Source organism: Agelaius tricolor, unplaced genomic scaffold (genome assembly GCF_023055355.1).
Source record: "Agelaius tricolor isolate 1412-34295 unplaced genomic scaffold, bAgeTri1.0.p SCAF_1, whole genome shotgun sequence".
In the NCBI taxonomy this organism is placed as follows: domain Eukaryota; kingdom Metazoa; phylum Chordata; class Aves; order Passeriformes; family Icteridae; genus Agelaius; species Agelaius tricolor.
The window spans coordinates 1,047,645-1,063,075 of record NW_027269261.1 but is presented as its reverse complement, the minus strand read 5'-3'; the positions used below and the strand labels follow the sequence as shown (position 1 = coordinate 1,063,075).

Genomic DNA, 15,431 nt, shown 5'->3' with positions numbered 1-15,431 from the left:
CCTGTGGATTCTGTGCCCCCATTCTCTCTCCTGCTCTATCCAAAGGGCTGAGGAAATCTTTTTTGTTAGCCAAGACAGCTTGGTGCTCCAGCTTAATTTTCATTGTGTAATTTTAAACACAGATCGTGCCAACAGTGCTGCAATTAATAGATAGCCTAAAGACTTATTATTTCAAACTAATTGATATGTAAGAAAGTTTAAATAACATAAGTGATAAGAATTTTTTAGGAATAACTTCTGTGACTAATTCAGAATAATCTTTTTACTGTTATTTAGAGTAACAGATGACTTTATTATTCACTCACCATCACTAAATCTAATGTCTGTCTGTATTTCTCTAATACTAAACAGATTTCCATGAGATGGGGAAGAGATGACATTTTACAGTCGTTGTTCTAAAAGGTGTTTTTGCAAGTTAAGAACCTCATTCATTTCTGATACTGTCTACTATCATTTGAAATAAATACTCCCCAAGTTCCAGATGAATTTCTGTTGCAGAGATGTGCACTCTGCACATTTGTAGAATAGGGCTCTAAAGCAAGAAACACGTGTTTTTAAAGTACCCTTTTGCTTCTCCAAATCACTTGATCACTTATGAAAGGCCTTTATTTTCCTAGTGTTCATTAAAGTTATCTTCAGCTAGATTGTGATCAGAATTGGCATCAGAGAATACACAGTAAAGCTGTAAGACCTCTCAAGAACTTTTTAATGCTTTTGGAAGATGTTAAGTACCAAAATAATAATAAAACACTGATAGAGCATTAAAAAGATAAGTTCTTGTAATGGAAAGAGGTTTTGTTCTACTGCCAGTGGTTTTTTTTTCTTAAATAAGGTTTTGCATGGTGCAAAACCTTTCCAAGAGAGAAGCTACCAATAGTGAGACACATAAATGAAATCAGATTAAAAACAAAGTGGAGCTCCAGGGGGATCATGTTAGGCATTTTGATGGCATGCCTCTCAGTGGAAAAAAAAGCAAAGGGCTTAGTGAAGTCCATGAGCTTCATCTCAGCTCAGGCTTGACCCTGTGGTGAACTGAGCTTTGATGAACTGTGTTAAGCGCAGGGGGAGAGGAGGCAGGAGCAGCTCCAGCTCACAGTGAGGTCAGTGAGGAGCTCACAGTTCCTGCAATGGGTATGGGGAGGCCCAGAGTGACCTTCCCGTGCCACTGAGCTCTGGGGGAACAGGGGCACCAGGGGAACTGACCCCCAGGGGTTTAAAGTTGTGCTGTCCCTTACCCTCCTGCCCCTGCTGGCTCCTAAGGAGTTAGTGTGTCCCTTTTGCTGGCAGCAGCAAGGTCTGACCCAGAGCCCAATGGCAGTCTCTGTAGAGATGTGCTCAAGAGCTCTTTCAGAGCCAGGGAAGCGTGCCAGGGCACAGCCTCACACACAGGCCCTGTGACACATTTCTGTGTGTCACAGCTCCTCCCTGGACATAGCCCCCCCCACCTGAGAGCAGGCTGTGGGGCTGCAGCACGAGCAGGGTGGCAGCTCCTCAGCCAGAATCAGCATCAGGAGGCAGAAACACCCTCAGCAGCAGTGTCCCTTCCTCAGGGAGCTCAGGTGCTGCAGGGAGACCCAGATGGGGTTGGACAGAGAGAGCAAGGTCTGCAGGTGAGAAAGGCAGCTGCCCTTCTCTGTGGGAGGTTGTTATCTCTTGGCTGTTGGATTTTGAGCAGCAGCCTGGTCCCTTTTCCTGGTCCCTTCACCCTTTGCAGTTTGCTTAAATTGAAAAAGGGAGTGATGTTCAGGTGAAAACCCTGAGCCACTGAAACACAGCTTTTGCACCTCTCCTTTGAGGCAGATTATGATTACCCCCAGATCCCTGCTGGGTCAGGAGCAAGCATCTCATGCCCTTTAGTGCCAGCAGTTCCTTCCCTTGATCTACTCTGTTTGCACCAGTACTTGTGTGGAACCAAACCCCATTAAAGCCAGTCACTGCCTTGTAGACTGGAGTGAGCTTTGGGTATATGCTGTACCAGGCAGGAGTTCAGGCTGCTCTGGGCAGCTTTGTCCTGTTGATCTGACTTGATGAAATTACCTTATTTGTCAATTTTTGCATTGTGGGATGCTTGCTGGACATCACTGACATAAAGTTTTCTGCATGGGTCATTTAAACTTGATGGGTAATTAGAGAGTTGCCCAAGCTTGCAGCAGTCAGCGTTAATATGAACTTTGGAGAGAATGTTTAAATGAAAAACAACTGAACTGAAATATTAATCCCTTGAACTTAATCATGAGGATGGCTCAGCCAACCTCCTAGAGCACAGTACTGCTTAATCCAGTAACAGCAGTACAGACAGCAAGAGGAGGGTTTTTCCTTTAAAGCTCATTGTAGTATCAGGAAGTAAAAACCTTCAGGCTATTTTTAATTAGGCTGAACCACTGGGCAGTGTCGCTCTTACATTAAGCTCTAAAGTTTTTAATAGTTACAGTTAAAATTCTACACTAATTTTGCTTCTCAAGTGAAAAAATAAAAAAGCTAAGTGTGTTGTGTAATATAGCATGAAGTGATGAGCAGTGTGGATATATGGATGAACTCATGGTGGAAGTGGAGGGATGTGAAGATAATCACAGTATATAAACACAGAGCAGCCCTCAACTCACCAGCCTCAGTGCCCAGTAGCAATGATACATCTCCAGTTGATGGCCATTGGGTAATAATGAACATATTCATCAGCACATGAGTTTGAACCCAGTCCCAGCTTTTTGTCATTGTTAAACCCAGCCTCAGAACTTGCCTGGCACTTGGGAGTACAAAGGCCAAAGAACTGAGCCATCCCTTCTGGAAGATGGAAGAGGAGGGAGAGTGGCTCAGTCTCCACTGGCAGCTTCTGCCAGGTTCTGAATGGATTTTTTTCATTAGCCTGTTATGTTCAATGGGTCTGTCACTAACTTGGCTCATTATCTGGGGAGAGTCAATGCAAAAGTCTCTGCTAATAGTGAAGAGGAAGCCAGATTCATGTTGTTGATGAGTTAGGAAATATTTTGGAACAGCCTTCACTGTTACAGGGGGGTTATAGAACTGCAACTGCTAGAAAAGGTTTTCAAAGAAACTTTGAAGGCTTTGATCTTTTTTCAGAGTGTGCTTGCTTTCCAGTCTAGAAACATTCATTTTCAACAAGATATTAGGAGAATGACTGACTGCTCAGTAATTTTCCAAGCAGACCTTTCAGTGGGGCTCCATCTTGCAGGGCTCCTTGGCATGGAGAGCAAGGTAAATTCCAAGTGCAGCAGAGGCTTGATCAGTGTGATATTTCTGAGCCAATGGTGGCAGCTCCCTGCCACTGTGAGGGCCATGGGGCTGGCAGTGAGGGTGTACCCTCAGGAAGGTGCTGTCTGGAGAGGCACAGCCCTCAGTGTGTGTCTGGAGCTCCTCAAAGCAGGCTGGAGAGTCAGGGCAGAGCAGGCATGGCAGTGAAAGGAGCTGCCAGACTCAGTCACAGCCTGAACTGTTCCTTGGCCTCCAGGAGCACAGGGATGCCCCTGGAGAGAGACAGACAAAGGGATTCTTTCTCTCCTCTTCATTGTCCTATTGGAGGAGAAGGCTCAGAGGGAATTTCTGTGGCACTGACCTGTTAGAGGTGTCCTGCCAAGAGCCAGACACAGACACACTGTCTGTTAGCAATGTGGATATGAGAGACTGGGAAGTGCTTTGTTAACCTGAACCCAGAGTTCTGTCTAGGTGAGCATCCAAAAGCTCTGCTGTGGGTTCCACCACCTTTTCTCCAGATCTGAACCCCAGCAGCTCCTGAGCCCTCACACAGGAGGCCTTAAGCACCTGAAACTTTCTTTTCTTGTCTCTCCTCTTTCCAGAATTGCCAGAATCTCTCATTTAGGGGGACAACACCGCTCTCAGGCCAAACACAGTAAATATTGAGTGCCCTGCAGGTTCCATGGCTGCTAGGGACATCCTGCTCTGCAGCCATGGTGCTGCTGCTGCTGAGTCCTGTGTTCTCGCTCTGCCTGGGGTTTGGAATATTTCTGGGATATATTGTTGCTGTTGTAACCTCAAGATGTCATTTAAAATGAGTTTCCAAGGGACTGTCATGACCTCTTGAGATGAGGATTACAATACTGCTACTCTTGGAAGGCCTGTGCTGTTTACAGGCTGCCTTGGAGGCACCGTGGAAGTGGAAAAATATCATTTATTAGAAGGTAATGGCTGCACTGATCTTTTTTGTTGTTTGTTTGTTTTGCAGTATCCAAACTATGGACAGCACTTTAAAAAAGGACCAGCTAAGACGCTCTCTTTGAGCTCTGTCACTTGAGTTATTTACCCTGGACCCACCCCAGTAAACTGAGGGCAGTATCTGCTGATAGATGAGACTTCAGGGGAGCTTCTCTGGATTTATTGCATTGAAACTGAGCAGATTCTCCTTTGCTTACAGTGGAGACAGCTTACTCTAGTGATGATGAAAAAGAACAGAATCTCAGAATCTACCCTTAAAATGCCCATAGAAAGGGGATTTTTTTCCTGTTCATTCTAGCTCAAATTATTTTTATTCATATGCATTATGAGGTGCATAGGTCATGCTTTTATGGTGTTGTCTAAGAGCCACTTGACAGCTTAAGAAAGCATTTTATCCTCAAAAGCAAACTGTTACATGAAATAATCATCAGAAAGAGGAGTAATTCCAAGTATGCAGCTTACAAGGCACAGAGCAGGGCTGTGCATGACAATAAACTGCCAGACTTTTGAAGAAACAGGAAATGAGTTACTGTGAAGAAAATCCTCCCACAGAACTCAGTGCAAGCTAGTTCTTTAAATAATTTCTTTAAAGAAAATGCAAGAGATCTGAAATTGCTGCTAATAATACAATTGCCAGTAGGGAAAGATCACCAGTTTAGGCTTTTGCTGTAAGGACCTTCTCTAAATCAGCAGGTCTCAGCAGAGATACTGTACAGGTGAATGTGTGTTCAATATGTGTATAATCTGGCAGCACTCATGGGGCCCACATCAGTAATTCATTGATTGTCTAGGGAGGGTAGTAAGAGAGCTGGCAATGTTGTTGAGATGAGGATTAGTGGGATTCCTAGGAAGGATGGGCTTGAAAATTGGTCAAAGAAACTGAAGTTCATGGTCAGGTTCAGGGGGTAATGCTTGGAGCAATGGGTGGTTTGCTAGAGGGGGGATTTATTGATACAAATGACAGAAGTTTGGGTTGGATAATGAAAGAGAAAGTGAGTCAGATGCCCCAGGCATTTATTTTTAATCAGTTATTGGAGCAAATGTTGGTTTACTACACAAAGGTGGATATGAGCTGCATTACAAACACAAGAATCCAGGAGCCAGGTGCCACTGGTTTAATGGAGGTTGCAGTTGGCAGAGGCACAGATTGGTGGAGGCCCCAGGTCACAGTCTGGTGCCTTGGCACAGCAGGTACCAGAGGGGGGCTGGTGTACCCTGGGGAGGCAGAGCCCATCCCCTGAGCTGCAGCATGGCACATAAGGGGGGCAGTGGCTGTGCAAGGGCAGGTGCCAGGGCATGTGTCACCCCCTGCCTGGCCCCTGCCGTGCCTGCTGCTGGTTTCTGTGCAGCACAGAGCCCGGGCTGTGCAGCCTGTGGGCATGGGGGCAGAGGGGAGCAGGCAGAGCTGGGGCTGAGCCAGCAGCCCTGCTCCCAGGGCAGCAGCATGGACACTGGGGGGTGCTGAGGGCAGCCTTGTGTGAAGGACATGGGGGGCATCTCCTTCAGGCAGGGAGGCAGAGAAGGACTTGGGGATTGGTGTGCCTGGTGTCTCATGGTCTGCAAAGTTACCACTGTTGGAAATGCAGAGATGTCCTTGTCTGAGGACAGGACTCATCAACAGGAGCTTTCCAGACAGCATGAAGGCATTTCCTGCTGCTCTTCACCTGGTGCCACCTCAGCTGCCAAGTGCCCTCAGGCTCCCCTTGATGGTTCCACACTCCCACATCTCCTGAGAGAAAACCCTCTCTACCTGACTAGTTTCAGCTCAGGGTTAGCAGCGGTGTCCTTGAGCTGTATGAGGCCCAAATGTTATCATGGTTGGCACTTCCCTGGTGTCACAGGGACCAAAGGGAGCCTTTAGGTGCTCTCTGCACATGCAGAGGTAACTCCTTCCCCAGAACCTGCTGCTGCCAGCTGCTGCCTTAGGGCCATTCTGGTGCTGCACAGGGACTGTGGCCTGGAGGCATGAGGACATCTGAGCTGTGCTTACTCCTTTGCCTTCCCAGCAGAAATCTGCTTAGTGGAGGGAATAACATGGTCCTTAATAAGGAACTCCTACTGTTTCCAATTAAACAAAAATTGCTGCCTATAAATCACTTGATCCCTGAGCTCTGTTCCTCAATTTCACTCTCCCTGTTACTGAGCCTCCATCTGCTTTTAACAGTTCTTGTACTCATATGTCTTTTAATGCTGTATCCCTCCAGAATGGCTTTCTAATTAAGTAAGCTCTGCAAATGAAAAGCAGAGGAACAGCAGCCTTCTTGCTCTCTGTACCCTGTATCTGGGAGTCCTCCATGTGCTATTTTGGAAGCTAAATTGAGGTCGCTGACATTATGCATATTTGTTGTCTGATGCAGGCTTAAAAGCCGCAAATCCTCTATTTAAAAGTATCTTAAGGCACATGGGTCAAATATTTGCAGGAAGAAAAATAAGTATTTGTAGCTTTAGCAGATTTAGAGAAGGAGGGGAGGAGTGAGAAAGGGGCCCCAATCCCAGCCCAGTGTTGCTGTTGCAATATGGCAACATTGACCACTGAAAATATCAGTGGTGCTGGTGTTAGCAAAATAAACATTTCCCATGGCACGTGATAAGGAAAATGGGAGCTCTGCTGAACAGAAATTCCCTGCAGAGGCTGCAGCCCCCCTTTGATTACAAATGGAGCAGTGGCTGCTTACAGCCTGTTGTCAAAATACATTCTGCTGAAATTGCACAGAAGAAACAAATGCACTTGAGTTTCTCATCAATAAAACAAAAAGCACAGGCACTGTCTATGTGGAATTAAATAATATCCTGCATGTGGGCAGTGCCAGGGTAATTACGGATACAAATGAGTACCACATTTCAACTGTGAGTAAATGCAACAATCAAATACCAAAAGAGTAAGTTTTTCATATATTTTGCTGCACTCTGCCTCAAGGAGAAATAACACAACTTTAAAATGTCTCACATTTGAAATCTTAACTCAAAAATTGTGAAAAAATCTGAAGCATAAAGAGTTTACTGCTGGAAATGTCAGAGATTGTTGGAGATACTGAACTATTTAGTCCTCAGAGTCTATTTTTACCTAAATTGTTGAGCCAGGATATTTGAATAATTTTCCATTCATAATTCACTGCATCATTCAGGGAAAGAAAGTCATCAGGAAAAACAAAATAAGATAAATTTAAAAGGAGATAGAACAGAAACACCAAACTCAAAAATCTGCCCTTAGAGAAAAATTCCCAGTGGAATGGAAAAACCTGAGACTTAAAAAAGTGACTTATTTGGAGTCATATTAAATCCTTGCAGTGGGAGAACTTTGTCAAACCAAATATGGCCATAATTAATGTTTTTGTTTCAACAAAACTGTGTTTTGGTGGGATTTTTTTCACCAAAATGTTGTATTTCACACATAACTGAAATTGGTTGTATTTCACACATAACTTTCTCAAAATGTTTTTGGCTGAAGAGTGATTCTGGAGATGCTTTTCCAGCAGTGACCCTTGGGTCATTCCTGAGCTGCAGGTGCATTTAAGGAGGTGTGTGAGCAGAGGGAGCCGCAGGGTGGGTGGGCTGGCTTTGCACCAGCTGGGCTGTGCGGGCAGCACAAGGATGCCGCCAGGTCCCAGGCGTGTGGGGACAAGGAGAAGGGCAAACACGGGGGCCCCTGAAAGGCCACTTGCTCCCAGGGTGCAGGGAGGGCAGCAGGGTGTCACAGCCAGCAGTTCCCAGGGGCTGCAGGAAGGGCTGCGTGTGCCTCCCCCCAGTTCCCCTTTCCCTTGGGCCGCTGGGCTGCAGCAGGGGGGAGGTGGGAGCTGTGGGGCCAGCTGTGCCCACCTCTGTCCCTGTCCCACATGAGCGCTCTCTTTGGGCTCTGGGGCAAACAGGGATTCATCAGATCCCCTGGCAAGCATGCAGGAGTCTGCAGGGGCTGGGTCAGGAGCATCTGAACCCACAGCCTCTGCTGCTGCAGATAGTCCTTTATTGATCACAGTCACTGCTTCTAGTGCTGCTCATTTGGGAGTTCTAATAATAACAGCTAGGTACAAAGATGAATGTAAATAGTTTTAGTCATACCATCTGTTTCCTTTCCTGGGCATGTTTCCCTTGCTTTAAGCTGAACAACCCTAATCATTGTCCCCTCCCACATTGCAAGGAAGGGCTGCAAGGCCCTTCCCTGACTGGTGGCTCTTTTTGGGAAGCAGTTGCAGCCAAGGATGCTGAAGAGCCCTTTGAACTGGGAGGGAGCTGGGCAGCTGGGGGGCCACCAGGAGCTCTGCTCACCTGTAGAGCCCTGCTGGTGCCCTGTCCCTCAGCTCAGGGCTCTGTTGGCCGCATTTGAGGTGTTTGCTGTTTGTCCAGGGCAGATTTTGTGTAAAGCTGAGGTGAGCATCAGCTGGCATTTTTTAACTTCCACTGTTGGGTAAAAATATAAAAGGCAGGAGGTGGAAGCACACATTGAAGAGCTTCTGGCCACAGCCATCTAGAGGGACTAACACATTCATCTTCTGTCCCCAAGGACCCAGTTGCCAACACCTAATGATGGCTCTGCATTTTAAAGTTTTAACTTCCCTGCCTGTCAGTAAAGTACAAGGGAGTGAGATCTACCTGAACAAGAAATAGTGTCCAACTGTGGGACACTAAAGCCACAGGGGGGTGACATTTGTGTTGTTTTTGTTGTGGCTTAAGGAGAGGACAGAGGATCTGTAAGAGGGCAGGCAGTGAGCTAACAGAAGGAAGAAGGTTGTTACATGGTAATGAGGACAGTGGTCCAGATAATGATCTGCCAGTCTCATTCCCCCCCCTTGTCTGACTCCAGAATCCTAACAGCAAGTGTAGGTCACCTTGTTTAGTAGCTGGGCAGCAGAGAAATTGGGGTAGGTGGACTTGTGAAGGGAAGCAGCCCAAGGGAACAGCAAAGTGAGCAGGAAGGGCCCCTGGGTGGAGCCTGGTGAGCTGCTGGTGGAGCAGAGAGGTTTTTACTCACACACTAACGTGGCACCTTGCCTTGCCATCAGCCAGCCAAATGAGAGCTGTGTGTGGCTGCTGCTGCTGCTGCTGGGAGGGCAGCTCTCCATTCATTGCCATGAACTGCAATGTCCCTGTGAAGCTACAGAATAAACACAGGCTTTTTAAGAGAAAAACAGCTGCATTTCTTTAGGCCAGCTGGTGTTAAGCAGGCAACTTGTTTCTTTAGCCTTGTGTGGTAGCTCAGGGGCCAGAGAATGGATGGGATCTGAGGGGCTTGTCAGACACTGAGCAAGGGGGAGAACTGACAGAGCCTTTGGAGTCAAAAACAAAACTAATTTTTACTGATGCAGTTTAATCAACCCTCCTTGTCTGCTGGCTGCTCCTTCTCAACTAACTTCAACCTTCTCATGATTAGATATCTCTACAGACTGTCTCTGGAGACAGAGAGGTGGCTCCAGATCCATGTCATTTCTATTAAGCACTCAGCTTAGGGGGGATTAGCCACTGGAGGTGCTTCAGGAGAATATTGGATGCAATCATTACCTAACAACATGCTTATGGCTGCACTGGGTTCACATAATGTTCACTTTCTGAGGGATTTCAAATATTTCCTTTGCTTTTAAACCTAATTAAGCAAATCAAGGTTCTGAAGGAAGCTGAGAGCCAGGAGCATTTTCCCTGACTTATGATACTGCACACCTTCTTCCGTACCTGAGGTGCCCAAAATCCACAAATGCCATGTGTGACAGTGAGGTGGGGGAATGCAGCAGCCCATCTCTGGCTTGGACACTCCTGTGCTTTTAGCAGGGCAGGTATTTAGCCATGAGCTGTAACCCCAAGCACCATGAAGGAAGAATTTAATCTTTTGCCCAGGATTGAATCTTTGGTTTTGCAGTGTGAGCCAGTGAGTGCCGTGCTGCCGACACTCCAGCAGTGTGGATGTGATATCATGGGGGCAGCAGGAGTCACTCCTGGGGCTGTGGTGAGCAGGGCAGAGAGGGAGGATCATTCCAGTTTTCTCCACCAGCCACCCCATGGCACTGTTCCTCTGATGATGCCTGTACTTGTGGAAGTGTTTGCAAAATGGAGACAAAAGGAGGAGCCCTTCAGAGAATTTGTATCTAGACCATATAGCCAGAAAATGAAGGGGTGCAGGAAAAGAAGGGTGTTATGATAATGATTAACTACCACAGTGACAACTATATATTTCTAGCTGATAAAAATATGTATTTTAGACATAGGGTGTGTTTTAATGGAACCGTTTGTGCCTCAGACTTGGTTTTATCTGAGGTGGAAAACAGAGGCCAGGACATCAGGAGAATTGCCAGAAAGAAGGCAGGAAGAGAGCTTTAGCAGGGAAACCAAAAGGAAAAAGAACAGATCTTAGATCTTGAGGAAGAAAAGCTGCAGAATTTGTCTAATTAAGGAATGTAGAACTAGACCGGGTGAGCTAAGGACATTGATTTGCACATCAGGAGAAAGGAGAAGAGGCCTCACAAAAATAAAGTCAGAGATGCAGGATGAAAACCAGGACAGAAGCATGGGGAATGGGATTGGAAGGGCTCAGAGGGAGGGGCAGTGATAGAGGCACATGGTGTGTGTGGACAGGTCAAGAATGGGAAGCCTAGGATAGGACCTAATGTTCAGGTGAAAATTTGCATTGCCTGTTGAGAGCTGTTGCAGTGGGGTGGAGGAGACCTGAAACTTCACAGGACAGACTCAGGCCTAGAGCTGAAGGATCAGAATTCCTAGCACCTTTATCCTGGAAATCCTGGGAAAATGCTTACCTGAAAACACAATTGCCTAAGAAACTATTGCAAAACTGCTGCAGCTACAGTTAGCAGAACCTGACTTCCTCTTTTTAAGAAGGTGGGTAGATGGATGGATGGATGGACGGACAGATGGAGCGGGTCTGGCTTTGGAACTCACCCCTTTTGCTTCCTGCTGTGCTCATATTGGTCATGATGAAAAAATTGGCTTTGTCTTCAGTTGAAACTTTGATACACATTAATGTTTTTCAAATAATGGATCGTGCAGATCCTAATATGGGCACTAAAAACAAAGGCTGTACTAATAAATACTGGGAAAGGACCCACTGCTTCCTGAAGACTGATAGCCAGATTTCTTTCTGCATGCCTTTTGCATCCTGTTGATGATATGACACTTTTTCCCCAGTAATGTCCAAGACACATTCTGCATTAATCCGATAATGTAACTTTCCATGATCCAGCCCTAAGAAATGTAATTTGTTTTCCCTCCCTCTCTGACTCCCTTTGACAACTGACTTTTTCCTAATGGTTTCTCCAACCCAAGAAATCTGGCACAAGTTGTTTTATTGTTCTCAGAGCAACGTTTGTGGTGTGTTTGATGTGTGATTAACTACCTGAAGCTCAATGAAGGCCTTGCTCTTTCAAAGGCTTATCCGTGATCCATACTGCACCTGAATGGGGTCTTGTCAAAGCCAGTGGGAGTATGGACACCACTACAGTTAAATCCACATGAATTTGAAGGATTTGGGTACCCAAGGATGGTACCCAAAACCAGCCTTATGACTGCACGTTCCTCCAGCTTTGCAATGACTGCATGGAAATTGATAGGCACTTTGGATGTGTGGTGCTAATACGGGAAAGAAGGGAGTACGGTCTTGAATTGTGCAAAAATGCCTTGTTAATGCCCCTCCTGCCTGGTGTGGTTCTTTCCCCATCCGCTAACACTGGTCACATCAGACACACCTGAAGACAGCTTGTCTCTTTTGTTGTAGTTGCAGGTGGAACTTGATCAGGAATATCAAGACAAATTCAAAAGACTGCCTTTGGAAATTCTGGAGTTCGTACAGGAAGCCATGAAAGGGAAAATCAGTGAGGATGGAGACCACAGTTCTGCCCCCTCTTCCCTGGCCTCTGACAGTGGAAAATCAAATCATAAACCTCCACAAAGTGAGGAGGAATTGGAAGAAGATAACCAAGAAAAAGTGTTTGATACTACTTTTTAACTGCCCAAGAAACAATCAGTGCAGCGGGCGCACCATTCCCAACTGCCTGTCTCCGCTCTGCCGGGGTGAGCTGCGCTGGAGCTCCTGGGAGGCAGGAGGAATCTGCATTCAAGTGCACATTTCCCCAAAGGAACATTTTATAAAAAGTATTCTGCAAAGGTCTTCATTCTCATTCTTCATCTGATTATTGTTCTAAAGCTTAGTGCAGTTGTAATGGGAAAATTAATATGTTAACCTCCCTCTTCTCTTTATTTTTCTTCTTTTTTTTTCTTTTTTTTTTTGGCCAGTTTACAGTGGGTAATTTTCTGGCCATGTTCACTGTTAAGAATGTTTAATGAAGACCAGTGTATTGTACAGAGAAAAGTGTGTGCAGATTTCCTTTTGGAGTGCCAGAGCAAAGTGATCCAAACTAATAGAGATCCTGGCGAATATTACAACAGTACTTAATCATATTTGTTTCCTTCTTTATAACTGCACCTTGACAGCTGTACCATCCTTTTACATTTGCACTGAAACCTTGGATCCTTTTTAGCTCTGCAAGCACTGGTGGCTTGCTGTCTTGATATTATGTTTATCCCATGGAGAGACATATATTTGCTGCTGAAAATTCTTGGAACTGTGGGGACGAGAGGAAAAGGGAGAGAAGAACCCGCGTGGAGATTGTCGGTGTCTGTGTCTGTCTGTTTGCTACACCGTGTGAGTGCATATATGTTTGTATATATATACATTTTTATATATATATATAGCTGTATGTGCACACACATCTGTCTATATACACACACAGCATGTTGCTATTTGAAGTTGATGTGGTCTCTTGGCCAAATGAAATGTTTCAGGGATCTGTGAGTAGGGAGAATCTTTCCGAGAGCTAACATCTGGGTTATACTGCTATAGAATAATCATGGAATCATAGAATTCTTTTTGTGGTGTTAGTGGTGTAAATCAAAGTAGTTTTAGAATATAAATTTGATATATATTTTGCAGACTCGAAAGTATTGATTTTAAGTATCATATTTTAAGCTTACTGAATTTGATAGGATTATAAAATGTTTAGGACTACAGTATTTGAAATCTAACAGAATCTTCCATTATTTTTAAGACTGAGGTTCAGTTTTACTAAGGTCTAAAATTTAAAAGCAAAGTATAAAAACCTGACCACTGTTATTTAAAAATGTATATTAATCTGTTTAACTGACTTGTTAAAATAAGAACAATCAAAGTTAGCGTACTGTATGATATGCATGAGAGAAGCAACAGCACATTCTGGGAAATTTCTATTAGATGACAGAGACACATTGTGAAAGTCAGGATATTTGAAAAGGTAAAGAAATGCTGTTCTGTGGATTCCCCCCCAGCAGAAATCAGAGTCACTAAACACCTCGGACAATTGGGATTGTACCTGGGCCAGTGCACGATCCTTCCCTGCTGGTGGAGGTGCCTTGGGGCAAGGGAGAATCCCGCCCAGAAGCCCCAGGCTGGCCTGGAGACACTTGGTCCTGCAGAGTTGTGTTCTCCTGCACCACTGGGCTCGGGGCTGGGCTGGGAATAACATTCACATCCACCTTGGCAAGATCAGGGCCTTACCTAGGGCTACACGGCAATCAGAGAAAGCAATCAGTTAATAGGGAGGCATTTTAACACATCATAACAGTTGAGTTACCTTACTTCCATTCCCTCAGGAGTTTAGTACTTAAAGTAACTTATTTTATTTAAATTTAAGCAATAAAATACAAATCAAGCTTAAGTTTTCAGTTAAATAATGGTGTATATATATATAAGTTCAAATCTTGGAAAACAAACAGTATTTTGATGTTTCCTTTTTAAACTTAGAGCAGAAAGAAAGAAAAATTGCACATTGTTTGGAGATCATATTTTGAATTAAATTGTTCTGGTTTATGATGATGAAATCAGTGCACATGAAATTCAAAAATCTGACTTTCATCTTAACGCTAGGAAAGGTGACTCCTCTGCTAATCCTAGTTTTGCACTTTGAAATCAATCTTAATCACTCATTGAAAATGTAGAGTCGAGATTTAATGCTGCATTTTATAAAGTTAAAATGACGTGTTGTCTAAATTATTACGAGAATAAACTGATAGCAGTGTTCATACTAAAACTGAAGCTATTGCATTACAGAACCGTTGTACAGCGCAGGCTTTTTGGGACAGTCCTGGCTCCTCTGAACCTCGGCGCGACGTTCCCGAGCACTGCAGGGGAGCCAGGACTTCACACAGTCCTCAGAGAAACTCGGGCAAATGCCAGTTAACCTTTTATTTATATTTAATAAGAAATAAATAGACTGGTTGGGTTAAATATACTATCAGCTGTAGTCATTTTACAGTACGTTTGTATTTGACCATTTCCTGTACTCACATTTTTTTATATCTGTACAGTGCCACTTTCTGCAGGTGTAAGGTAGTGTGTGATCCTGTACATCTTGCATCGTTCAAACTATTTCAGTGAAACTGATATCATTTAATATTGATATTACTTGAACTAGAGTAAGATAATGACAAAAGGGTCTTTATGATGTGCAAGTCTTGTGCCTTTTATGTATTTGCCTTGTTCCGTGTTGAATGTGTGGAAATGCTGTATTGTGGACTTTCTGCTGTATAGAATAGAGCTGTCTATATTAAACTAGGTCGTGCACTTCAGATATCTTTACACTACTGAAAATAGCTTGGTTTTGGCAGTATAAACAGAATTTTAAAAATTCTAATGAAGGCCAGACATTTTAGACTTAACATGTTCATAATTATGTTAATTAATGCTCATGTATTAGCTAAACATTCACTGACAGATAACTAAAGGGACATCATTGCTTGCCTTTCTTTGAAATCAGTGTTGCTCTTGTACATTGTATTAATAGTGTCTGTGATTGATTAGTCCTTGATGATTTGCTTTCAGAGTAGGATGAAATATTCCAGTTAACATGTACATATTTTTTCGGTTCCTCAATCTATGATTGTTTCAGAGGCATAATTCACATTTTTGTAAAAATTCTATGCAATTTTGTGGCATGATGTTTCTTCCACTTGTAATTTTATGTGCTTACATTACAGATCCAAAGGACAAATAAAAATTTCTTAACACAAGCCCAGTTTTCTCCGTTCGTTGACTCAGGAGACCTTACCCTGAGCCTTTGCTGACAGGAGGGGCAGTGCCAGGACAAGGCAGGGAAATTTCCCTGCAGGCTTTTGTGTTCACACCAAGAACAAGAAATTGCACATGTCTGTGCTTCCAGCCCCTGCCCATGCCAGCACAATGAGCATTTGCAGCGACTCTGAAACAATGGGAAACA

The 15,431-nt window shown here is 44.3% G+C and overlaps 1 protein-coding gene across 4 annotated transcripts in view; it reads left to right on the top strand.

The window, feature by feature from the left end:
- PLCB1 (phospholipase C beta 1) overlaps window positions 1–15,225 on the top strand; it is a 327,045-nt gene extending 311,820 nt beyond the window's left edge. Inside the window, exon 32 of one of the 4 annotated variants that reach the window (XM_071439887.1) lies at window positions 11,906–15,225. In XM_071439887.1, coding sequence (XP_071295988.1) covers window positions 11,906–12,130 — 225 coding nt within the window. In that variant the 3' untranslated portion in view covers window positions 12,131–15,225. Of the gene's footprint in view, window positions 1–11,899 lie in introns of all 4 variants that reach the window. The other 3 variants (XM_071439801.1, XM_071440055.1, XM_071439975.1) reach the window with 3 other exon arrangements.
- Window positions 15,226–15,431: the final 206 nt, after the last annotated feature.